At 36.1% G+C, this 27,946-nt stretch overlaps 1 protein-coding gene across 6 annotated transcripts in view; it reads right to left on the reverse strand.

The window, feature by feature from the left end:
• Window positions 1-27,946, reverse strand: part of LOC150103864 (large proline-rich protein BAG6) — a 401,723-nt gene that overhangs the window by 71,949 nt on the left and 301,828 nt on the right. For all 6 annotated transcript variants that reach the window (XM_090396569.1, XM_090396571.1, XM_090396573.1 and 3 more), the window contains one exon: window positions 3,727-3,890. In XM_090396569.1, the coding sequence (XP_090252695.1) occupies window positions 3,727-3,890 (164 nt within the window). The remainder of the gene's footprint in view (window positions 1-3,726; window positions 3,891-27,946) is intronic.

Consider the following 27,946-nt stretch of genomic DNA (forward strand, 5'->3'; position numbering starts at 1 on the left):
TTGGACAGAGGAATGAATTTGTCAAGACTCCAATATTATCAGATCTTATATTTCTATCGTATAAGGCACTTTGTAACGTATCAATCCACCTATATATCTTGGCCTTCCTCTTGGTCGTTTTCCTGCCAACCTGGCAGAGAACACTTTCTTTGTTAATCTTTCTTCGCCCATTCTGTTTAAGTGACCATAGTGAGATTAGCTCTGCTAATGCATTACTGGATGCTGACAATGTCAAGTTCTTTCCTAATATCCTCGTTTTTAATATGATATTGCCATTGATGCCATCTCTTCATGCCTCTAATCTTTCTCAGGAATCTCATATCTGCAGTCTCTAGTCCTTGGTCAAGTGATTTACTTCTGACCAACCTGTCAGATCCATAAGTTAAAACTGGTTTGAACACTGTCTCGTATACAGCTAATTTTTTGTTCTGACTAATTTCTCTCTTCTTCCATATGAATTTATTCAATTGACTTCCTACCATACCAGCGTTGTTGATTCTGTTGTCTATTTCTATATTTAATTTACCATCTTCACTAAAAATCATGCCTAAGTAGCTGAAATGTTGTACTTGTTCCATAGGTTCTCCATTCGCAACACAGTTGACATTTTCAATGATTCTACCTATTTTAATTGTCTTTGTCTTTTTATTGCCGACCTTCATACCATATCTATTACAACAGTTATTCAATTTAGTCAGGGAATATTGCAACTTTGTAGCAGATTTATTTAGAACTATAACATCTCCAATTCTGATATCAGGTCTAATACCACTTTCTTTCATAATGTGATCCATATAGATAATGAATAACAGAGGGGATAATGTACATCCTTGTCTCACAGCAGATTTAACATTAAACCATCTTCCTGTACTTCCTTCAATTCTAACTGCTGACATTTCAACTCAAATAAAGACTAAGTATTGCTTGATATAATGCCACATTGACACCATATGACTGTAGCGTATTGAATAGCTTTCTCTTGGCACCTTGTCATATGCCTTTTCCACATCGACAAAACTTAAATACAGATCTTTGTTATATTCCCATGCTTTCTCAACTATATGTCGGAAAGTGAAGATCTGATCTTGACAGCCTCTATTTGGCCTGAATCCAGCTTGTTCTTCACCAAGCTTTTTTTCCAAAACACTTCTCAACCGTTTCTCAAGTATACTTGCATATATCTTACCAGCAACACTCAGCAGGGATATACCTCTGTAATTCTCACATTCAGTTTTATTTCCCTTTTTATATATGGGTACGATGAGTAGAGCTCTCATAGGAAATTCATCCCTCTGTCTAGGTTTTCTTAACTATGCAGTGCAGCCACTGTAAGACTTTTATACCACCAGCATCTCTGGTCGAATATATCTACTCCTGCTGCCTTTCCACATTTCAAGCCTTTTTTTTCTACTTCAAGTATGGATATGTATTCCTGACTGTTGAGTGTTTTTTACCACTGTGCTGTCATCACTGCTTGTTTCATTTAGCAATTTTTCGAAGTAATTACTCCATACTTCAAGGATATCTTTTTCTCCTGTTTTCATGTCAACTTTATCATCTCTAACTCCTTTTACAGCAATCTATCTTCCATTTCTAAGCTTCTTCACCACCCTCCAGAATATCTTACCACCTTCTTGATATTTATTTTCTGGTTCTTACCAATGTCCTCCCATGACTTTTGTTTAGCTAGTTTTACACAGTGTTTAGCTTTCTTACATTTGTCTCTGTATTCTCTAAGAGCACAAGCTGATTTATTTGCCAGGAACTTTTGATATGCTTTCTTTTTTTCCTTCAACTTCCTGTGTCCACCATGGAGTTCTGATTTTTCTATCCTTGCAGACAACCTCACAACATGCCTTTCTGGCTGAATCAGAGTTTTCTTCAAGGTTTGCCACTAAATCTCCATGGTTTGGTTCCTGTTCTCAAACCCTTTTTTTTTTCTTCAATAATCGTTGTTTATTTTAGTCTACAGTTCATATCTCAGAGCTGCTCAACTTTTATTCACTTTAAAACTTTCTTACATGTTATTCTTTTCAATATGAAATTCAATTTTATCCTCTTCAAGATTAAATAGTGATTACTTCCAATTTCAAATCGTCTGTACACTGTGGTGTCCTGCACCAAGGAGAAAACATCACTATCAACAATAACATAGTCAATGAGACTTTTATTATTCCTTGCCTCTTCTCTCCATGTGAATTTGTGCACATTTTTATGTTGGAACATGGTGTTATTAATAACCAGTCCATGTCCTGAAAAGAAATTCAAAAGGTATTTGCCATTATTATTAACTTTGCTCTTTTCTTCAAATTTTCCCAAAATATTTTTGTATGTCTGACAATCATTTCCTACTCTGCTATTTAGATACCCAACAATGACCAACTTTTCCTTTTTCATTGTCAGATGCTTTCTCTAAAGCCTGAAAAAATTCCTCCACTTCTACCTTAGTAGAGCCTTCTGTGGGACAGTAGGCACAAATAAGTCTCATTGTCCAGTTTCCCATATCACTCTACTTGAGACTGCCTGCCATTCAAGAAGATTAACCTCGTATTTAGTGTTGAATACTATGGCTACTCCTTTTCCTTGATTGTCATTGCCTGAATATAACATTTTGTATTTATTGCTCAGAAAGATATCACCAGTTTTTGTCTCTTTTGTTTCAGTTACCCCTGTTATGTCAATCTGGTACTTATCTAATTCCTCAGCAAGCTCCATTTCTTTGCCATTCAGGCTTCTTATGTTGATAGTACCGTTCTCTAACTCTGGTGATATTGAGTTGGGGTGTGATTTCAGATTTGTAAAATGCTCTGAAAGCACTTTAAAATCTCTACAATATTAATCAGTGTAATTATTAGTTTGCAAAATACACACATTCTCTATGCACCCAGAACTGCCCACTCTTATGAAAATTATAGACTTCTTCCCAGTGAACATTTGTTAAACACCAAAAATACAGTATTAATCACCTTTCTGTACAACTTAAGAAGTACAGATCCTTGTCATATTTACTCAATTTCTCACCTATTTGTCTTAAAGTTAAAATCTGATCTTGACAACCTCTATTTGGCCTAAACTTAGCTTGTTCTTATCCAAGTTTCTCTTCACAATATTTCCATGATCCTTATGACTTAAATGAAGTATCTATATTTATTCATTAGATGGAGTTCCCTCATTTAGTCATGGTTAACTATATTTACCTTAATACTTTTATGGTTCCCCTGAAAGCTGCATCCCTTCTCTGTTTTCTAATTATGATGCCTACTTCTTTTTGTTACTGATGTTTGCAGTTTTAGTCATTTATTTTTCACATTATTCCTGATTTCCTGAAATAATGGAAGTAGTTCTGATTATGCAGTTATCTTAGATTCACGGCTGAAGCAACCAACGCTACGTGTCTGTTAATTGCATGTTCTTCTGGCTGGTTTTTCTGCTTTGAAGGATAGAAATCCTGCCACCTCCATGTGAGACCAGCTTTTTATCCTTCAATCGTGGTGTATTTAAGTGTAGTATACTGTGCAAATTAGTGGTGTGTTTAGTTTTATAAGAAAAACAAATAACATATTTACTTATATTAATAATTAATGAATTCATCAGCTGTTTGTTTTTATGTAAAATATGATAGCAGAAAATAGTTATTAGAGAATATCTGACGTATTCTCTAATAACTAGATGTTATATACGCTTTCCTGTTACAGAACCACGGTGAATAAAATCTCAAGCTCTTACCCTGGTAGTGGCATCACGAGTAACTTGATCTATCAACTGTGCTAAAGAATTGCTATCTCCACTACGTGTAGGCTGAGAATCATTCGATCCTTCTTGATTTCGTGTGGAAAATACTGTGAAACTAGGCAGAGCTGTAGAAGGAGCAGTTGTAACATTACGCGAACCTTAAAAATTAATAAGCGATAGTTATTTTTTCACATATATATAAAGCAATGTATATACTGCAGTTTTAGATGCAGAATATACCAAAAGTGTTCTTTTTTGCATCCAAAAGAGAAGTGCATAAATGTAATACAAGTGCAATATTATGTTTCAATATAAAATAACTCCCTTTGCTGTAATGATTATAAGATAAAGATAATCCAGACATTTTTGGAATTTTGAACAAGAAAAAGTCTGAAATGGTTTGAAAATTAGCCCCCTCCCTTTTTTTTGAAGCCATTTCAGGCTTTCCATGGTGCTAATATAGTGATGGTGAATAACCGTTTATAGGTGAGATCAACCAAAGCGGTTTGATCCTTTTATGATATTAAGCAGTCCTTGTAGGTGAAAAACTCTCAATGTCCAGTTTAGACGTCCATTCTTAAATAATGGAAGAGCTCTTCTGCAAAGGAAGTGTTTGTTTGTTTAATGTTTATTATTCACATCACGTATACAAATTATACATATTATACTATTCAACTTGTATAATTATGACAATATTTCACAATACAATTCAATGCACAGTACAATGTTACAAAATAAAATTCAAGTATTACTATCATATTCTGTTGGTACTAACACTTATTATGGCTATTATTTTATTATGGTTAATAAAAAGTTTTCTCATATATGCAAGTAGAATATAATATATTTCGAATGGTTTCAAAGTTATGATAAGTAATTGGTTTAGAGTAACGTAAGTTAGTTAATGCAAATATGCGTAACCAAGGGCCGTAGCCATACTGGTTACTAGAAAAGTAATTAGCTTAAAACAGACACTGAGAGTCCGGGGACCACATCTAAAAGGGCTCCCTTACCAGTTATAATAATGTACATGTTGATACTTTAATTCCTAATTGAATGAACCAATTTGTAAATCAATACCTTAATTGGTTATGATATATGAGTTATAATGATCTCTTATACTATACGTTTAAAATAATTGTCAACATTCTTTAATCTCATAAGGTAGTTTCTCAATCTTTTTCTGAATACATATTCTGAGGTTATAGATTTAATTTCATTCGGAAGTTTATTATAGCTGCTCGTCACAACGTACTCGAAAGATTTATGAAAAATTTCTTTGTTAGCCTTAGGTACTTCCAGCGTGTTTCGACCGCAGTGCAATCCACAGTCTACCTTATATACCAAGAAACTTTCAGTGTTTCTTTTTATATATAACAGACAACCATAGAGATATAGTTTCTGAAATGGTAGAATATTATGAATGATATACAGATCATTGATTGAATGTGCAAAGTTGGTAGTAGTTATGGCTCTAATTATTCTGTTTTGTATTCTTATTAATGGAAGCAGATTGTTATAATAGTCTCCTCCCCAACAGATAATGCTATATTGCAGAGAAGAATTTACCCAAGAATAGTATAAACATCTTAAGAATGCTGCATTTACAAATTTTTTAACATAACATACTCTGTTAATTATGAACCTAAACTTATTTAACTTATTTGTTAAGTAAGTGGTGTGAGAGTTCCACTTCAAATTGCTATCGATATGGAGGCACAAATACTTGACGGTTTTTGTTTTTTTGATTAAGCTACATTTACAATTTAGAGTATCACTACATTTCCTTTCATGCCATTTTATAGTTATACTGTGATCTAATTTGTCTGTTAATGTAAAGTACATATATCTCGTTTTGTCGGTGTTAATGTTAAATCCATTGTTGCTAAACCATATATTTAGTTTTAACATATTGCTATTAATACATTTTTTTAGATTTTCAAGGGTTGTTTCAGTGTATACTAAAGAAGTATCGTCAGCAAAGGATACCATTTTGCCAAAAAGTTTGTATTTACATAGATCATTAACATATGTTATGAATAGGATGGGTCCTAGTACCGACCCTTGTGGGACTCCATATTTTATTATGCTTTTAAACATATCATAGCTGGTATATTGTTTTCTATTATTCAGATAGGATCTGAACCAGTCATTAGTAATTCCCCTATGCCGTATTTGGACATTTTTAATAGCAATAGATCATGATGAACACAGTCAAGCGCTTTAGATATATCAAGGTAGAAGAAAAAACAGCTGCCATGTGCATTCCTTCATTTATTCCACTATAAACCTTTTTATGAAACTCGAGTAGCACTTTTTCGGTATTGCTTCCGGATCTGAACCCATACTGATTAGTAGCGTAAGAGGATATTGCATTTAAATAGCTATTTAAGCGTTTTTTTTTATCAGAATTTTCAATAACTTTTGAGATTGTGGATAGTATAGATATTGATCTGTAATTTTTGATTTCATTTCTATTTCCTCCTTTAAATAACGGTACAACTGAAGCAGTCTTTAGGTGTTCTATAAATTTACCATGTTCAAAGGATTTATTAATGATATTTGTAAAGAATTGTAATTTATGCATAACGATAATGTTTAACTTTTTAACATTTATGTTGTCACATCCCACTTTTTTCCATATTTTTAATCCGATTACTACACTCTTCACTTCATCTTTGTTTACTGCATGTAGATACATAGAATTCTTAATCCACGGAAGGTGACCGACATACTTTGCCCTTTCTGCAGGGTCGAAAATGCAACTACCATAGTTGGTAAAGTGGTTGTTCATTTTGTTAAGTATATCAGTGATGTCATTGCCCTCTGGAAATTCTTGCGTTTTCTATTTTGTGTTACCACATGTTAACACTATCAGGTATAGATAGTTTCAAAAGTATCGAATGGTGATTTGTTATATTACTAATGTAGATTGCAGTGGATACCTCATAGGCCATTCTGTTTCTTATGAATATGTGATCAGTGCAACTAGTCGAGTTGTACACTTCTCTCGTATTGCCATCGATGTAAGCAAAAAACCATCATCATCATCATCAAATTCCTGCCATGTACCCTCAAGGGGTGTACAGGATATGACAGTAATACATGAAAAAATTACATCATTACTAACTTCCTATCTACAATTTTCCTCCAAATCAGTCTGTTACTTGTCAAGACTCCAACATTATCAGATCTTATATTTCTATCGTCTAAAGCACTTTGTACCGTATCAATCCACCTATATCTTGGTCTTCCTCTGGGTCGTTTTCCTGCAAACCTGGCAGAGAACACTTGTTTTGCTAATCTTTCCTCTCCCATTCTATTTAAGTGACCATACCATCTGAGATTAGCTCTGCTAACGCATTCCTGGATGCTGACAATGTCAAGTTCTTTCCTAATATCCTCATTTTTAATATGATATTGCCATTGATGCCATCTGTTCACGCCTCTAATCTTTCTCAGGACTCTCATATCTGCGGTCTCTAGTCTTTGGTCAAGTGTTTTACTTCTGACCCAGCTCTCAGATCCATAAGTTAAAATTGGTTTGAACACAGTCTTGTATACAGCTAATTTAGTGTTCCGACTAATTTCTTTCTTATTCCATATGAATTTATTCAATTGACTTCCCACGATACCAGCTTTGCTGATTCTGTTGTCTATTTCTATATTTAGTTTACCATCTTCAGTAAAAATTGTGCCTAAGTAGCTGAAATGTTTTACTTGTTCCACAGGTTCTCCATTCACAACACAGTTGACATTTTCAATGATTCTGCCTATTTTCATTGTCTTTGTCTTTTTATTGCTGACCTTCATACCATATCTATTACAACAGCTATTCAATTTAGTCAGAGAATCTTGCAGACTTGTAGCGGATTTATTTAGAAGTATAACATCATCCGCATAAAGCAAAGAGCTGACATTAACATCTCCAATTTTGATATCAGGTTTAATACCACATTCCTTCATAATGTGATCCATATGGATAATGAATAACAGAGGGGATAATGTACATCCTTGTCTCACACCAGATTTAACATTAAACCATCTTCCTGTACTTCCTTCAATTCTAACTGCTGACTCACAACTCAAATAAAGACTAAGTATTGCTTGATATAATGCCCCATTGACACCATATAACTGCAGCGTATTGAATAGCATCTCTCTTGGCACCTTTTTGTCGATTTTCCAAATCGACAAAACTTAAATACAGATCTTTGTTATATTCCCATGCTTTCTCGACTATTTGTCGTAAAGTGAAGATCTGATCCTGACAGCCTCTATTTGGCCTGAATCCAGCTTGTTCTTCACCAAGCTTTTCTTCCACAATTCTTCTCAACCGTTTCTCAAGTATACTTGCATAGATCTTGCCAGGAACACTCAGTAGGGAAATACCTCTGTAATTCTCACATTCAGTTTTATTTCCCTTTTTATATATGGGTACTATGAGAGCTCTACTCCAATCATCGGGAATTCGTCCCTCTGTCCAGCAAAAAACCAATGAGTAGATAATATATTTTTATATTCTTCAGTTTTACTATTACTCTTATGAAGGTCCAAATTTATATCCACTAGTATGATATTGTCATATTTTAAGGTTTTTAAGACATTATTTAGCTCTGTTAGAAAGATATCTACTGGGCCATCGCATGCACGGTATACAGCAATTATAAGTACAGTAAAACCCCGAAGTTAAACGGTAGGTGGGACCAACAAAAAGTGCGCAAGTCGAATTCGCGTAACTCGGGGTATAATTTTGCATGTAATTTATATATACAAACACATAATTGGGACCAAAGGTTTACAAAAACACCTATATTTTGTAAGAAATATAATTATAATCATACTTTTCGTACATAAAAAAAAAAAAGAAAGTTATTTCGATGTCGATGGTTTCATAAAATCTAATAGATTCGTCTGACGGCATAATGACTTTTTCTTGTCACGCAAAATTTCTTCATAGCAAGCTAATTATTTTTTTATTCCTTGCCTTGTGGCTACAATTTGTTCCTCGTTAGAATCTATGTCCTCCAAAATCTGTAAATTTTTCTTTTATGATTGTTCTTACTGTGGATTCCTGTAGATCGAACTTCTTTGCTAGCTCACAAATTTTCATTCCACCTTCAAAATCCTTAATAATGTTAAGTTTTATTTCCAACGTCAATGTTTTTCTTTTCTTGCTAGCTGTAGAAGAATCGGACTTGCTTCTTTTGGATGACATTATTATTTTTTATGTGATAAAATTTTTTATCAAGAACATAACATAAAACAATCGCAAGGTTTGTAGACTATAAAAATCTTGTATGAATGAAGACCGCGCGAAACACGTCAGTGCTTGTTCACAGCATGTGCGACACTGGAGAATGCGGCTGGAGCCTGAAAGATACGACTAGTGGTGAGGCGTGAAGCGGGATGGCAATATGTACATATAAGAAACCACATAACTCCGGATTCGTGTAAGTGGGGTATGACTGTATATTCATTGCTGTATCGTAAATCATTACAGTTTCAGCACTTTGCAATTTTAATTCCAGTCTGTGAAATTTATAAATATTTTTTTTGGCATATAGAATTAATCCACCTGAACGATTATAATCGCGACAATCATAATACATATCGTAATCTGCAAGAGAATAATGATCAACTTCAAGCTGTTTGATCCATATTTCACTTAAGACTAGTACATCTATATAAGATTGGATCTCTGTAAAAAGTAACATTAAATTATCAAAATTTGACCTTATAGATCTAATATTAACATGATATATATTGAAATTCTTGGATGAATTTACAGTATCAAAAATTTCTTAACAGAAGTTAAATTATATATATTTTTACAGTTTACATATGTATAAGAATCTAAATTATTCATGTTAAATCCTAAATCCATTAGGTTTATATTGCTCCAATTATTCATAGGTAACATTTAGATTTACTGCCTTCTTTGTTTGAGTTCGTTGAGATCGTCCGGTGTTTTCATCCATATCACTTTAGTGTTGTCATTCTTTCTCATGAATAGTTTGCCATCTCTTACCCATACATATTTAACTGCACCACTTGCTTTCATTTATGTAGACGGAAACGGGTTTTAACTGTTCATCAATTTGTTGAGCTGTAATCTTGAGTTTTCATGCCTCCATCATCCATTTATTTTTAGTAATCTTTTGCTTTCTAACTGAATAATAACTGGCTTGATGTTGGTTTTTCTGTTAATGGGTATTTTGTGGATGCGTATGATGCCTTCTTTTTTTTTACTCCAAGTAGATTTACCAGTCTTTCAGTAGTATGCAAATTTTCATTCTGAGCTTCTGGTAGACCATTTACTTTGATACTGTTCATCCTGGAGCACTGTTGAATTTCATTAACTTCCCATTTCAGATCATTCATTTGGGCTTTTAGTATTTTATTTTCATTTGTTAGTTCAGTGTTTTTAGTGCAGAGGTCATTAATTAGCTTTTCATTGCATTCGGCTTTGTTCTTAAGATCTTGAATGCATGCAAAGCTATATTCCAATGATGCCTTCAGATCATTTAATTCTGCTTTAAATAGAGTTTCCATTTCTTTTCTTATCGCGTAGTTATCTTTAATTTCTACTTTGATGGCATTAAGGTCTTCCAAAACCTGTTCCCTGAATTTTCTTAGGAAAACCCTAACATCAGCTTCTCCGACATCTTAGATTACTGCCTGTTAAATCCAAACCGTCAATGCTTCTATTTAGTTTAGTTTGAGTATTAAGGTCATTTTTAAGAGAACTATTAATACAAATTTCACATTTCCATTTTAATTTCTCGTCCTTAACATTTTACGAAATTTAGATTTGTCTATTCCTATACATATGGGATGATAATATTCGCAACATTCCAAAGAACATTGAAATGCTTCATTTTCATCTATCTTACCTTTACAGCTTTTACAATTAGCATTGGACATATCTCGACTGTTGACCTTGAAGAAGAATTAATAGGTAACGTCAAGGTGAGAATGGCGATTGACTCAACACGTGGCTTGAATTTTTTGAAGAAATAGTTTACAGGAACCACTAAATCAATTTCGATAATTAATACATTCTACTTTTTCATATTACTGAGACAATTCGTTAGAGCACATTTGTAAGGTGATTATATCAATACAATTACTTACATATAAGTATAAGACAGGAGCAAATTTATCAACAAACTTTCACTCTGCGCCCCTTAGCGCTCTATCAAGTGGGCATCAATTTTCTGAATACCAAAATGGGTTTAGGGAACATAATATAATTTCCAGTTTTCTGATTTTTTTTTTCTAGCATCCATATGCTAGAAAAGCTAGGAAACAGCTGCACTCACTAAAGACACATTTTTCTGGAACCAACTGAACATGGAATGCACTTTGAAATTTCATCAAACCTTGTTCATGACCTTGTTCCTAAACTGGACTGGAACTTCACCATGCTGTTACACTGATTGTGTCTATCTGACAAAAGATAATTACTTTTGAAAGGAAATTAATCTTTGAAAGAAGGATTTGATGGAGACTCTTCTGCAAGTCCTGACTGGTCATGCTCATCGAATTTAATGTAATCACGACGTTCATCAATTATAGCTGCTGATCTATCAGTTTGCCAAAAATATGATAATCCACACTGACAAGGAATGTGAATTTTTTGCCCCTAAAAAAAAGCAAAAGTCTTGTTAATAGGCTGAAAGGACACCTGTAGGTCAACAGATCAGAGTGGTTGGACTATTTCTTCAGCAACTCCTTGGAGACTGTTCTGCAAGTCCTGACTGTTTATGCTCATCGAATTTAATGTAATCAAGATGTTTGTCAATTATAGCTGCTGATCTATCAGTTTGCCAAAAATATGATAGTCCACATGACAAGGAATGTGTATTTTTTGCACCTAAAAAAAGCAGAAGTCTTGTTAATAGGGTGAAAGGACACCTGTAGGTCAACAGATCAGAGTAGTTGGGCTATTTCTTCAGCAACTCCTTGTCATAAGGAATAGTGACATGATAGCCTACCTCTAGGGAGGCAGATGACAGGAAACCATAGTTATTAATGATTCTGTTGACATAAGACTCTATAAAATCATCAGCTTGTTCTTGTCTAAGTTTCTTTTTCACAATTTTTCGTAGCCTCTCCTCAAGTATGCTTCCTTAAATTTTCTCATGAGCACTCAGTAAAGAAATTCTGTAATTCTCACATTCTTATTTCCCTTTTTACAGATGGTTGCTACTACGAGAGCTTACACTAATCATCCAGGACTTTCCTTCTGATTATGTTTACTTAATTATGTTGTGCAGTCATTGTAAAAGTTGAATCCCTCCTCCATGTATGAACAATTCTGGGCAAAAATGGTGGTGGTGGGGGGGATTCAGGATGTACAAGGAGACAACGTGTGAGAAATGTAGATGATGGTTTCAGGAGTGAATGTGCAGGTTACATTTAGGTCTGGGATGTTTAATATCAGTGATGATAGAAAGGAATCTTATCCCAGATGTAGGATCAGTGGGTCGTGGTACAGAACAAGAAATGAGCTAGTTTGTGTATGCTTATGAATTCCAGAAGTACTCAAAGTAAGGGGGATGAAAATGTAGCATTGACAGAGTTCATTTGTCCAAAATGAGGATGACATTCTGACAGGAATAGAGATGGAGTGATATGTAGTTTTTTCGTGAAGACAGACAAGGCAGAAAAGAAGGAGTGTTGCTGATGACAGCAGAAAAGATGTGCCCATCTAAGGTGAAGATAATAGTAGTTTTAAGCAGTATGATGAGAAGTGGATATGGAGAGGATGAAATGTTTAGATGGGTGTTGCAATAGATCTGGTAATGTGGAGAGCCATAAGAAGGAAATGTATAGGCAAATTGCTCAAGCTAATAAAAAAAAGGGGAATCATTATGCATAATTTCAATTGTGGTAATATAGACAGGTGTGAAGAGACAGCATATGGAACCAAAGGGAATGAATTTTTTGAGTTTTAAAGGAACAACTATCTTAGGCAGAACGTAACACAGAGGATTCATTACAATCAAAAGTCATGGACGCAATTATCTCATGAGAGGATGTTATTGTAAACTAAGTGTCAAATCTTCCTCCAGTTGGTAAAAGTGAACATGCAGTTATAATATGAATTAAAGATGCCAAGAAATTATATTCTTAGATTAATCATAGCATAAGCAAACAAAGTTTGCATGTGAATTATCTTCACAAACGGCCTATTTGTATATTGAAGTTAATGACTTCACGTCAATTGTTTTAGTATCCCACAATGCAAAGCACACCTGCTTTCAAACATGTATTATGCTAAACATTATTTAAAGGGGGCACTGTCCAGACCGGTTTCAACCTTTACTGAGGTCTCATCAGTGGGAGCCAGAACTAGAAGAGATAACCAAGGTTAAAGTAATGCAAAAGTCATTTTCCATATATAAGTAGTAAAAAAGTGTATAACTTTTTTATTAAATTGCTCTGGATCACATATACGTTGAAAGTTTTTTCATAAATTAAAGATGCCAAGAAATTATATTCTTGGTTTAATCCTTTATTCAAGTGTATGCAAACAAAGTTTGCACATGAAGTCAAGTCAGTTCATGTGAAGTTCATTAGCCTCTGTATACAAGTAGCCCAGTCGTGAAGATACTTCATGTGCAAACTTTGTTTGCTTACACTTATATAAAGGATTAAACATCACCATCATCAAATTTCTAGCATGTATCCTCAAGGGGCATACAAGATATGATACTACTATATGAAAGACTTACATCATTAGTAACTTCCTCCAAATCAATCCGTTAAGATTAATTTGGAAGATATCAACCCTCCATATCATCATCATCAAAGTCCTGATATATACCCTCAAGGGGTGTACAGGATATGATAGCACTACATGAAAAATTTACATCATTACTAACTTTCATCTACAATTTTCCTCCAAATCAGTCTGTTACCTGTGAAGACTCAAACATTATCAGATCTTATATTTCTATCATCTAAGGCACTTTGTACCGTATCAATCCACCTATATCTTGGTCTTCCTCTGGGTCGTTTTCCGGCCAACCTGGCAAAGAACACTTGTTTTGCTAATCTTTCCTCCCCCATTCTGTTTAAGTGACCATACCACCTAAGATTAGCTCTGCTAATGCATTCCTGGATGCTGACTGTCAAGTTCTTTCCTAATATCTTCTTTTTAATATGATATTGCCATTGATGCCATCTGGTCACGCCTATAATCTTTCTCAGGACTCTCATATCTGCGGTCTCTAGTCTTTGGTCAAGTGTTTTACTTCTGACCCAGCTCTTAGATCCATAAGTTAAAACTGGTTTGAACTCCAAATTGATCCTCCATATCAAGGAGGATCAATTTGGACTCTAGTTCAAATCAATCCCCAAGACTCCAACATTATCAGATCTTATATTTCTGGATTCTAAGGCACTTTTTACTGTATCAATACACCTTTACTTTGGTTTTCCTCTGGGTCTTTTTCCTGCCAACCTGGCAGAGAACACTTGTTTTGCTAATCTTTCCTCTCCCATTCTGTTTAAGTGATCATACCTCCTGAGATTAGCTCTGCTAATACGAAGAGGTATGATCCTAATATCCTCATTTTTAATATGATATTGCCACTGATGCCATCTGTTCATGCCCCTAATCTTTCTCAGGCCTCTCATATCTGTGGTCTCTAGTCTTTAGTTAAGTGCTTTATTTGCAACCCAGCTCTCCATAAGTTAATACAGTGAGTTTTTTGAATACTGTATTGTATACAACTAGTTTAGTGTTTTGACTAATTTCTCTCTTATTCCATATAAATTTATTCAATTGACTTCCTACAATACCAGCTTTTTGATTCCGTTGTCGATTTTCATATTTAATTTACCATCTTCACTAAAAATCGTGCCTAAGTAACTGAAATGTTTTACTTGTTTTATAGGTTCTCCATTCACAATGCAGTTGATATTTTCAGTGCTCTTGCCTATTTTCAATCTCTTGTTATTGCTGACCTTCATATTATATCTATTACAGCAGTTACTCAATTGAGTCAGGGAATCTTGCAGATATATTTAGAGGTATAACATCATCCACATAAAGTAAAGAGCTGATATTAACATCTCCAATTTTGATATCCGGTTTAATGCCACTTTCCTTCATAATGTTATCTATATAGATCACATTATGAAGGAAAGTGGCATTAAACCGGATATCAAAATTGGAGATGTTAATATCAGCTCTTTACTTTATGTGGATGATGTTATACCTCTAAATATATCTGCAAGATTCCCTGACTCAATTGAGTAACTGGATAATATACATCATTGTCTGACACAAGATTTAACATTAAACCATCTTCCTCTACTTCCTTCAATTCTAATTGCTGACTTACACCTAAACGACTAACTACTGATTAATATAATGCTCCAAAGACACCATACAACTGTAGTATTCTGAATAGCTTTTCTCTTGGCACCTTGTCATATGCCTTCTCCACATCTACAAAACATGCATACAGATCTTTGTTATATTCCCATGATTTCTCAACTATTTCTAATAAAGTGAAAATATGATCCTGATAGTCTCTATGAAATTGAAATGAAATGCTTAAGAAAAATAAATAGAACAAGTTGGATAGAAAAGAAAACAAACATCACAATCAGACAAGAACTATTTTATAAAAAGACAATAATAGAAACAATTAGAAAACAACAACTGAGATGGTTTGGACACAGACAGACTTCCTAACGTCCTAATCAATACTTTACCAACTGAAAAAATAAGACCCGGAAGACCAAGAATTACCTAGCTGAAATTAATAAAAAACATCTCATGTTTTTTATTAACTGTTTTCGAACAGCAAGGAATAGAGAAGACTGGAAGATCCTGCTCAAGAGAAGACTCCCCCAAACTTAGATGGAAGAGAAGATAGCCTCTATGTAGCCTGAATCTAGCTTGTTCTTCACCAAGCTTCTTTTCCACAATCCTTCTCTACCATTTCTCAAGTATACTTGCATAAATCTAACAATAAACACACAGTAGGGAAATACCTCTGTAATTCTCACATTCACTTTTATTTCCCTTTATATATATATATATATTATATATATATATATATGGGTACTATGATAGCTCTACTCCAATCATCTGCATTTCGTCCCTCTGTCAAGGCTTTCTGAACTATGCAGTGCAGCAACTGTAAGACTTTTTATATCTCCATATTTGAACATTTCTGGTCGAATGTCATCAACTCTAGCTGCCTCTCCACATTTCAGGCTTCTGATGACTTTTTCTACTTCAACTATGAATATGTATTCCTAATTGCATGCCTGTTGAATGTTAACCAATATGCTATCACTGATTGTTTCATTTAACAGTTTTTCAAAATACCCCATACATCAAGGATAACTTTTTCTCCAGTTTACATGTTACCTATATCATTCTAATTCCTTTCCTGCACTCTTTCCTCCATTTTTGAGCTTTTTCAACAACCTCCAGAATATCTTGCCAACTTCCTGATATTTATTTTCTATGTTCTTACCAGTCTTCCCATGACTTTTGTTTAGCTAGTTTTACACAGTGTTCATCAGGAACTTATGATATACTTTCTTCTTTTCCTTCAGTGCCTCTTTAACTTCTTTTCCTTCAGTGCCCCACCCCCCCCCCCCCCCACCCCCCCCCCCCCCCACCCCCCCCCCCCCCCACCCCCCCCCCCCCCCACCCCCCCCCCCCCCCACCCCCCCCCCCCCCCACCCCCCCCCCCCCCCACCCCCCCCCCCCCCCACCCCCCCCCCCCCCCACCCCCCCCCCCCCCCACCCCCCCCCCCCCCCACCCCCCCCCCCCCCCACCCCCCCCCCCCCCCACCCCCCCCCCCCCCCACCCCCCCCCCCCCCCACCCCCCCCCCCCCCCACCCCCCCCCCCCCCCACCCCCCCCCCCCCCCACCCCCCCCCCCCCCCACCCCCCCCCCCCCCCACCCCCCCCCCCCCCCACCCCCCCCCCCCCCCACCCCCCCCCCCCCCCACCCCCCCCCCCCCCCACCCCCCCCCCCCCCCACCCCCCCCCCCCCCCACCCCCCCCCCCCCCCACCCCCCCCCCCCCCCACCCCCCCCCCCCCCCACCCCCCCCCCCCCCCACCCCCCCCCCCCCCCAAGAGAGATTTGATTATACTGAAAAACATCTCTTGCCAATCAGATGATTACCACTCTGCAGCAGATCAATATAACTAAATACGATGCACAAGCAAGCTCTTGTTTACAAGAGCTTGCCTGTGCACAGTATACAAAACAGTTTGAAATCGTATATATATACACACACACACACAGGTAATCCTCGTATAACTCAGTACTTATACAACGAGGTTTCGATATAAGATGGTCTACAAACTGCAGTAACCCTTTATATTTTCATATATTTTTCAACGAGCGACTTAAAAATCAAGTTTTATCTTCGTTAAATTTGCGCCTGCCCGTACCGCGCAATGGTGTCATGCGTAGGTGGAGAATTAATGGAGTGTACTCCTGTGATGAGTCCTTGAAGGTGTAATTGCAATAATAACAATAATATAATATTGGGATTAAATTTAATGTGGTAAGCCCAACATGCACATGTTGAGCTTACTACATTAAATGAAAGAATTCCCCTCTTTTATATATCCCCTGCACACAAGTTGTAAAACATTGCATACTGGGCTACTTAGTTATAAGTAGCAAATTTATATGAGGGGAAATACCTTTTAGCACGCATGTACGTCAATTGTTTACCATATAAAGTGTTTATTGAAAATTGTCTTCATTTTCTGCGAGGAAAGCGCACTAAAAATCTTAAGTGTGTTAATCTCAAGATGGGCACTTTATTTCTTGGTGAGTTACATACAATATGTAATGTTTTTTTTATGTAAAAAAAATTATTTTTATAATAATGGCCACTTAGAGCACTTTTGCGATATACGCGTTTGTTAATAGGAATAAACCCACTCACTGTAAACTGCAAAGGTAACAAATCAACAAGACTGAAGATACATTCGGTTTCGATTAGCACATGAGACTCAACCTTCAAGAACTTCTTCATAAATGCTCCAATCTCTTCAATAGTGAATTAATTGATGGGGAAACAGATTTAAACGAAGAGGAACTGGTACAATTAATAGATGATGTCAAACCAAATGGCGGGAAACGTTCTGCAGAAGATTCTGATTGTGATGAACCCATTAAAGAATTCAGTTTAAAGAAATTAGCAGAAGGAATTGGACTTGGCAAGAAAGTTATTTTATGGATAATGATCTCTCAATGGAGCGTTCTGGAAAATTCACGAAACAATTGGATATTTGTTTAGCTCCGTATTATGAACTTAATAAAAAATTGCAGCATAGTAGTAAGCAAGGTCTTATTACTGACTTCTTCATAACTAAACCAGCCAAAGTATGCAATGAGAATTAAACTAATGATGTCCAAGAGATTTTAAGTGATGAAGACATCCGGCCACTTGTAAATAAAGAACATCTACGAAATATTATTTTTGAAGACAGTGATGACGATTAAAATATGCACTTTATTTTATTTTGCCTGAAACATTTATGTATTATATGCAATGAAGTTTACATACAATTTATAATTTTTTATAATTTTATACTATGTATTTGTTTCATAGTTTATATGTTTTCTTAACTTAAATGAATTAAATTAAAATATATTTTTGTTGGGGTTACTTAAGAGTCAAAGCTATATAACTGAGAGGAGACCTCCACATAGCCTTTAAAGGAATGCGGAGAACCGAACAGGGCTTCTGACCTAATGTCCAATCCTCACTTTCTCGTGGCGCATCCTGTTGGGTATCTACCTAGATACTGAATGAACGAGGATGGGCTGGCTATTTGGGATTTAGCCGACCAAATTGTATTCTCATTGGTTAAACCGAAATAAAAAATGATGGTACAACATGACAAAATTTCATGACGGCTGGGGCATCGCCCGGTTAAACAAGCCCCCCCCCGTTGTTTTTGCCAGGGAACCAGGGCGAATAGCGAAAAGTCAGCTACTGGAACAAATCTGAAAACAAACCCCAACTCAACATCACCAGAGTTAACAATCGGTACTATCAACACAAGAAGCCGAATGGCAAAGAAATGGAGCTAGCTGAGGAATTAGATAAGTACCAGATCGACATAATAGGGGTGACTGAAACAAAAAAAGATAAAAACTGGTGAAATCTTTCTGAGCAATAAATACAAAATGTTATATTCAGGCAATGACAATAAAGAAAAAGAAGGAGTAGCCATAGTATTTAACACAAAATACAAGGCTGACCTTCTTGAATGGCAGGCAGTCTCAAGTAGAGTAATATGGGCAAATATGAGAATGGGCAACTAGACAATGAGACCTATTTGTGCCTATGGTCCCACAGAAGGTTCTACTAAGGTAGAAGTGGAGGAATTTTTTTGAGGCTTTAGAAAAAGCAACTGACACAATGAAGAAGGAAAAGTTGGTCCTTGTTGGGGATCTAAATAGCAGAGTAGGAAATGATTGTGAGACACAAAAATATTTTGGAAAAATTTGAAGAAAAGAGCAAAGCTAATAATAATGGCAAATATCTGTTGGATTTCTGCTCAGGACATGGACTGGTTATTACTAACACCATGTTCCAACATAAAAATGTGCACAAATTCACATGGAGAGAAGAGGCAAGGAATATGAAAAGTCTCATTGACTATGTTATTGTTGATAGTGAGGTTTTCTCCATGGTGCAGGACACCAGAGTGAACAGAGAATTTGAAATTGGAAGTGATCATTATTTAGTCTTGAGCAGGATAAAATTGAATTTCATATTGAAAAAAATAACATGTAAGAAAGTTTTAAAGCGAATAAAAGTTGAGCAGCTCTCAGATGTGAACTGAGACTAAAATATACAAAGATTATTGAAGAAAAAATGAAAGAGTTTGAGAACAGGAATCAAACCTTGGAGATTCAGTGGGAAGCCTTGAAAAAAGCCCTGATTGATTCAGCTAGAGAGGCATGTGGTAAAGTTGTCTGCAAGGATAGAAAAATTAGAACTCCCTGGTGGACACAGGAAGTTAAAAGAGGCAGTGAGAGAAAAGAAGAAAGCATATCAAAAGTTCCTTTCAAATAAGTCAGCTTGTGCTCTTAGAGAATACAGAGACAAATGCAAAAATGCTAAACACAGTGTAAAACTAGCTAAACCAAAGTCATGGGAGGACTTTGGCAAGAATATAGAAAATAAATATCAAGAAGGTGGCAAAATATTCTGAAGGTTGTTGAAGCAGCTTAGGAATGGATGAAAGAGTGCTGTAAAAGGAGTTGAGATGATAAAGGTGACAAGAAAACGGGAGAAAAAGATATTCTTGAAGTATGGAGTAATTACTTTGAAAAACTGCTAAATGAAACAAGCAGTGATGACAGCACAGTGGTAAAAAACACTGACCAGGCATGCAGTAAGGAATACATATCCATACTTGAAGTAGAAAAAGCCATCTAAGGCTTGAAATGTGGAAAGGCAGCAGGAGTAGATGATATTCGACCAGAAATGCTGAAGTATGGTGGTGTAAGAGTCTTACAGTGGCTGCACTACATAGTTTAGAACAATAGACAGAGGGACGAATTCCAGATGATTGGAGTCGAGCTCTCATAGTACCCATATATAAAAAGGGAAATAAAACTGAATGTGAGAATTACAGAGGTATTTATTTCCCTACTGAATGTTCCTGGCAAGATCTATGCAAGTATACTTGAGAAACGGTTGAGAAGAATTGTGGAAGAAAAGCTGGGTGAAGAGCAACCTGGATTCAGGCCAAATAGAGGCTGTCAGGATCAGATCTTCACTATACGACAAATAGTTGAGAAAGCATGGGAATATAACAAAGATCTGTATTTAAGTTTTGTTGATTTGGAAAAGGCATATGACAAGAGAGAAGCTATTCAATACGTTACAGTTATATGGTGTTAATGCGCATTATATCAAGCAACACTTAGTCTTTATTTGAGTTGTAAGTCAGCAGTTAGAATTGAAGGAAGTACAGGAAGATGGTTTAATGCTAAATCTGGTGTGAGACAAGGATGTACGTTATCCCCTCTGTTATTCATTGTCTATATGGATCACATTATGAAGGAAAGTGGTATTAAACATGATATCAAAATTGGAGATGTTAATATCAGCTCTTCGCTTTATGCAGATGATGTTATACTTCTAAATAAATCTGCAACAAGTCTGCAAGATTCCCTGACTAAACTGAATAGCTGTTGTAATAGATATGGTATGAAGGTCAGCAATAAAAAGACAAATACAATGAAAATAGGTAGAATCATTGAAAATGTCAACTGTGTTGTGAATGGAGAACCTGTGGAACATGTAAAACATTTCAGCTATTTAGGCACGATTTTTAGTGAAGATGGTAAATTAAATATAGAAATAGATAACAGAATCAGCACAGCTGATATGGTGGGACGTCAATTGAATAAATTCATATGGAATAAGAGAGAAATTAGTCGGAAGACTAAATTAGCTGTATACAAGACAGTGTTCAAACCAGTTTTAACTTATGGATCTGACAGGTTGCTCAGAAGTAAATCACTTGACCAATGACTAGAGACCGCAGATATGAGAGTTCTGAGAAAGATTAGAGGCGTGAACAGATGCATCAATGGCAATATCATATTAAAAACGAGGATATTAGGAAAGAACTCGACATTCTCAGCATCCAGGAATGTGTTAGCAGAGCTAATCTCAGGTGGTATGGTCACTTAAACAGAATGGGCGAGGAAAGATTAGCAAAACAAGTGTTCACTGTCAGGTTGGCAGGAAAACGACCCAGAGGAAGACCAAGATATAGGTGGATTGATACGGTACAAAGTGCCTTAGACGATAGAAATATAAGATCTGATAATTATGTATATTATTTCTGGGAAAACTCCCATGTTACTCCTCTTAATAAACTATTATAATTACGGCTATTTTGCCTGCTTCAGTTTAGCAGTGCCCCCTGTTTAAATGTTATTGGCTATTTACTCATGGATTCTTAGGGCATTGTAGGCTTTTCTTCTTTTTGCGATGTCCAAAAACTACTGAGTGTGTGGAGGTAGGCAATTTGGGAGAATTAAATTAGAAAAACCCAGGTTTTTTTCCAGTAATATATATATAAACATATATATTATATTACTATATTATATAGGGTGGGGGAAAAGGTGAAAGGGTTGATTTTTTATATAGGGAGGGGGAAGGGGAAAAAGGGGGTTGATGGGGTGCGGTCCGTTTCGACTATTCTTGGTCGTCATCTGAACACATTGGGAAAGTGGATGCTATGTCAGGTCGGGTAGGTGCTTCTGTTTTTGAAGTGTTTGTGTTATCGCCTATTGGTCGGGGTTGTGACCTCAATTTTATGTTGTGAAGCTTCCAAACCTCGGAGATTATGTAGGGTCTGTGTACGTTGATAGAGTTCGCGTCACATTTTATGGCTATTGTTTCTGATATTCTTAGCATTGTTTCATTGTCTTGTCTGTCTACTATGATGGACTTGTCGATCTGCGGGGTATATTTTTGTTCAAGGGCGTGAACACAGGCCCTACATAATCTCCGAGGTTTGGGAGCTTCACAACATAAAATTGAGGTCACAACCCCGACCAATATGTGATAACACAAACAATCCAAAAACAGAAGCACCTACCCGACCTGACATAGCATCCACTTTCCCAATGTGTTCAGATGACGACCAAGAATAGTCTAAACGGACCGCACCCTGTCAACCCCCTTTTTCCCCTTCCCCCTCCCTATATAAAAAATCAACCCTTTCACCTTTTCCCCCACCCTATACAATATAGTAATATAATATATATGTTTATATATATATTACTGGAAAAAAAACCGGGTTTTTCTAATTTAATTCTCCCAAATTCCCTCCACACACTCAGTAATTTTTGGACATCGCAAAAAGAAGAAAAGCCGCAACAATCCAGGAAAAGGTATGTGTAAATTTCTCTTCCTTATGCTACGTATACTTTTTGGTAAATTTACATCTACAATGCCCTAAAAATCCGTGAGTAAATAGCCAATGAATTTAAACAGGGGGCACTCCTAAACTGAAGCAGGAAAAATAGCCGTAATTATAATAGTTTATTAAGAGGAGTAACATGGGAGTTTTCCCAGAAATAATATACATAATTTACTTGAGTCTTATAATCATACAATCCCTATCATTGGCTCTCTACTCATAACCTCCTCCCCCCCCCCCCCCCTCGATCACAAAACACCCTTAAAAATAGTTTTCACCTAACGCACATACCAACACAAGCATATTATGGTCGCATGTCACATATTCAATGAGTGCATACCAAAAAACCATCCTAACATACACCGCTCAAAAAATACACATAACTTTCCTCAAAAAATGCCTCAAGCACAACATCACACCAAAATTCGCGACTGTATGCGGCAACAGCACGATTCACGGAAATAAAAAATTTGCTACCAAGCATCCCGTGCCCTCATAAAACAAGCCATAAACAACAGATTTAAAAAGAAACAACAAGCATATTCATACATTCACAAAACAAAAAACAGATTGAAAAAGCTACTAACCACACACAAATGAGCAGTCTTTTGGGATAATACCCAATCTCACATCAACGACTACACGCTATTATTAGAAGATCAACATGCAAAGAAATGGTACGCAGTAACAAATACCCAATACAACAATCGCATTGCTTCCAACCCTTCAGATATTTCCACCTTAGAACCAACAAAAAAACAATTCCATCATCAATCTATCACACCACAACCTCACGCCCGACGAAATCACCATCCTGAGCAAAGGATTAAACTTTGATGTATCCCCTAAATACATACAAAACAGAGACATCATTACCGAAATGCAAGCGAAATTAGAATATGACCTTAACAAAGAAACAATATTCTACAAAATTAACATCATAAACAGTAAAATAATAATTAAACCAAACATCAACCCCAACTTACAAAATGCCCTTTTATCCCTAAAGAGGAACTCAAACATTATTATCAATAAAGCTGACAAAGGGGACACCGTAGTCATCACAAACCAAACCGATTACCACAACAAAATAACAGCCATCTTAACCGACCAACACACCTACTGAAAAATACAAATTGACCCCCCCCCCCCAACCTCGTAAAACAAATCAACAGTACCCTACACATCCTAAAAAATGAAAATAAAATAAACAAAACCACACTGAAAAACACAACCCCCCCGCACCCCATGTATGTTCGGACAAATAAAAACCCACAAAGATGGGTACCTGATGAGACCAATAGTCTCCTACAAAAATACCACCACAGCCCCTTTATCAAAATTCGTAGCGAAACTTCTCAAACCATTAATTATGTCTAACTTAATGATAAAAAACACGGACGAACTTTTCAAAAAAATAAAAAACCTAACCCTATCCCAAGAAGACATCCTCACTTCATTGAATGCGGCCTCTTTATACACTAAAGTGGATGTCCCCAGAACTTTAGACATCGTACACACACTACTCACAGAAGACCACACCCTACACTCTCGTACTAAACTAACGCCCATTGACATTATTAACTTAATAAAACTAATAATCTCAGCAAACTTCTTCAAGTTCAACAACAACATGTACGTTCAAATCTTCGGACTCCCCATGGGCCAAAACATCAGTGGACAACTAGCGGAATTATTCCTAGCACATATAGAATCACTCCTACTCCCCCCCCCGGCATCACCTTTTATGGCAGATACGTGGATGATATTCTGTGCATTGGTAATCCCACACACATCACCACCTAAAAAACATCCCTAAACGGTTACAGCAACAGACTAAAATTCACCACAGAAACCGAACAGAACAAATCCATCAATTTCTTAAACTTGACTTTAACCAGAACGCACAACAAAATAGCCACGAAAGTATACCACAAACCCTCGCATATAGGAAACTACCTCCATTTTCACTCATACCATCCATATTCTGTTAAAAAATCTGTCATCTTATCACAATTCATAAATGCTTACAAATTTTCAACCAATCAGAATAATCTAAACGCAGAAATAAAAAAACTAACACAGATCTTCATAAATCGCAACTATCCTACACAACTGATTAACTACGCAAACAAGATGGCAGAAAACCGCCAAAACAACCCAAGTACCAAAACGAACTTCCCAACACAAAAAATTATCAAACTACCATACACCCAAAACACACACAAAGCTTATAAATACATCTTCAAACATACTGACTACAAATTGGTATTCTCCACAAACCAAAAACTGGCAAATCTCCTAAAATCCACCAAACCTCACACACAGAAAGAAATATTTGAACATCACAATGTAGTCTATAAATTTCTCTGCCAAAAAGACTGTGATATCACCTACACAGGTTCCACCATCAGGTCTTTATGGGCAAGACTACAAGAACACTTTCGTGATTGTAACATCCCTATTCCAGAACATTTAAACACTAAAAAACGTAACATCAAAAAGAAAAATCGAATACAAAGCACAGGAAAAACGGAAATAGCTGTTCACGCCCTTGAACAAAAACATACCTCGCAGATCGAGAAGGCCATCATAGTAGACAGACAAGACAATGAAACAATGCTAAGAATATCGGAAACAATAGCCATAAAATGTGACGCGAACTGTATCAACGTACACAGGCCCTTCATAATCTCCAAGGTTTGGAAGCTTCACAACATAAAATTGAGGTCACAACCCCGACCAATAGGCGATAACCAACGTGTTCAGATGACGACCAAGAATAGTCGAAACGGACCGCACCCCATCAACCCCCCCCTTTTTTTCCCCTTCCCCCCTCCCTATATAAAAAATACCCTTTCACCTTTTCCCCCACCCTATATAATATAGTAATATAATATATATGTTTATATATATATTACTGGGAAAAAACCCGGGTTTTTCTAATTTAATTCTCCCAGATTGCTTACCCCCCCTCTCCACACTCAGTGGTTTTTGGACATCGCAGAAAGAAGAAAAGCCGCAACACCCAGAAAAAGGTATGTGTAAATTTCTCTTCCTTATGCTACATACTTTTTGGTAAATTTACATCTACAATGCCCTAAGAATCCGTGAGTAAATAGCCAATGACATTAAACAGGGGGCACTCCTAAACTGAAGCAGGCAAAATTGCCGTAATTATAATAGATCTGATAATGTTGGAGTCTTGACAAGTAACAGATTGATTTGGAGGAAAATTGTAGATAGGAAGTTAGTAATGATTTAAATTTTTTTTCATGTGGTACTATCATATCCTGTACACCCCTTGAGTGTATAGGGCAGGAACTTGATGATGATCATATATGTTTGTTGGATGTCATTGTTTATATAATCTTAAAAAAAAAAAAAAAACTACTTTTTCTATGTGATCTGAGTCTCGCATAATGTGATTTATATAACGCGGCATTTTTGTGGAACCTAACATCCGTGTTATACAAGGGTTACCTGTACATAGAATTAACTGTTCTAGAAGAAAATGTAAAGAAGTCTCAGAAATACTCTCACTCCCCCTCACCCCAGTATAACAAAATCCAAGGTTTAATCACACAAGTTTGATCTGTGTTTATCAAAAACCTGACAACTGCATGGTTGGGATATGACATGCTTTATGCCATAGAATATGACAGAACCAACGAGTTTGTTCAAAAGCTTACACATAATTTAATCTAAAAGTTTTTTTTTTTTTTTGTCACTCTGTTTATATGAACTAAACTAGAAGTTCCTGAAACATCTGCTCCTGTGATGTCAAAGCTACCATTTTTTGTGGAATAACATCTGTATATTTAAGTCTATTTGTATATCATGGTATTTCAACACCGAAAGTAGCTTGACTTTGGTTTTTGCTAGAGGGTGGAAGGTGGTGATTATTGGAGCTGAAAATAAGTTCTTTTTGAAAATATTTAGCAATATTTAGATCATTCTTTCTGCATTTATGAGTGTTTGTTTAATTATCTGGATTTCAAAGCTTTTGTTGTATTGTACATCATGGCACTGATGAATGAAACAATGGGCTGATTTCAAAATGCATGATTTTGTTTGCTGCAGTATGCAAAACATATGATCTTCAAGAACGCTATTAACTAGTAGCACATGGTAAAAATACAATGGCTATGCAACGTTAATGGACGCTTGCAAAATGTTGATAGTTTTTGGCTTAGATATGATTTTGTGTTGCTCAATGTGGTCACCACAAAAGGTCTTGAAACAGCAGCAAATTTTAAGAGATTCATGATATCAAATTGCATTAAATTCCTTCTGCCCAGTATGGAATTATCACAGTAAATCGTTCTGACAACAGAAATGATCCAACTGAAACTAAAATCAAATCAAACCAGAAGAACACAGTCTAGTGCATATACTAAATATCATATCTTATTTATTCCATTCGGCCAAATAATTACTGTATATAATTTACTACATGTTTTATAGAAATGTATGGTAGATATGATATATTTTAAAAACCAGTTTAGCATTTGTAAAGGAAATCAGAATTTAATTCCAATTCCTATATATTTCACTCACCGTGACATAGCATCATTCAGGGAGAGCAAAAGAATTGGTTACGACATTCAAAACATTAAAATTAATGAATTAAACAGCATGTGTCATACTTCACACGTCTCAGTCACAATTGAATGAGCAGGAAATAACACTATTAATGTTCCAAGGAACCAGGTCAGGTATAGTTGTATAATTGGAAAAAAAAAATGATAAAAATATAAAAAATTATGAATATTTTATAGATCATTATTACTATATATAATTTTGAACTATTTTAGTCCATGAAACTGGGCCAATAAAAGTAAATGATCTGACAAATTTTTGTAAGAATTCCATATACTAAATTTCAATGTAATCCATCCAGCCAGAGGGCTAGAATAGCTTGTACATGGTCTAACAACAAAATGAAAATGATCTTTTTTTTTTTTTTTTTTTTTACAAACCAATAGTCAACTCTTCACTTAAACAAGCAACATTACAAAACTGCCTCTTGGGGGGACAGTGTAACCCCTAGAGAATGCGTCCCCTGAGTGGCTGATAGGGGAGTGCCCACCATGTGTGAGTGCCTGTATATATGGTGGGGTGGTCCGAATATACTGAATAAAGACTCGTGGACCAACAGGGCTATAAGGGGCAATCATCTTGATTGAAAGGGAAGTGGCACTCCCATGGACCCCTAGCTGGATCTATCGTCGTCTTCTTCTACTTTG

This window comes from Typopeltis vanoorti, chromosome 8 (genome assembly GCF_054136105.1).
Source record: "Typopeltis vanoorti isolate ZY-2024b chromosome 8, IOZ_Tvanoo_1.0, whole genome shotgun sequence".
Taxonomy (NCBI): Eukaryota; Metazoa; Arthropoda; class Arachnida; order Uropygi; family Thelyphonidae; genus Typopeltis; species Typopeltis vanoorti.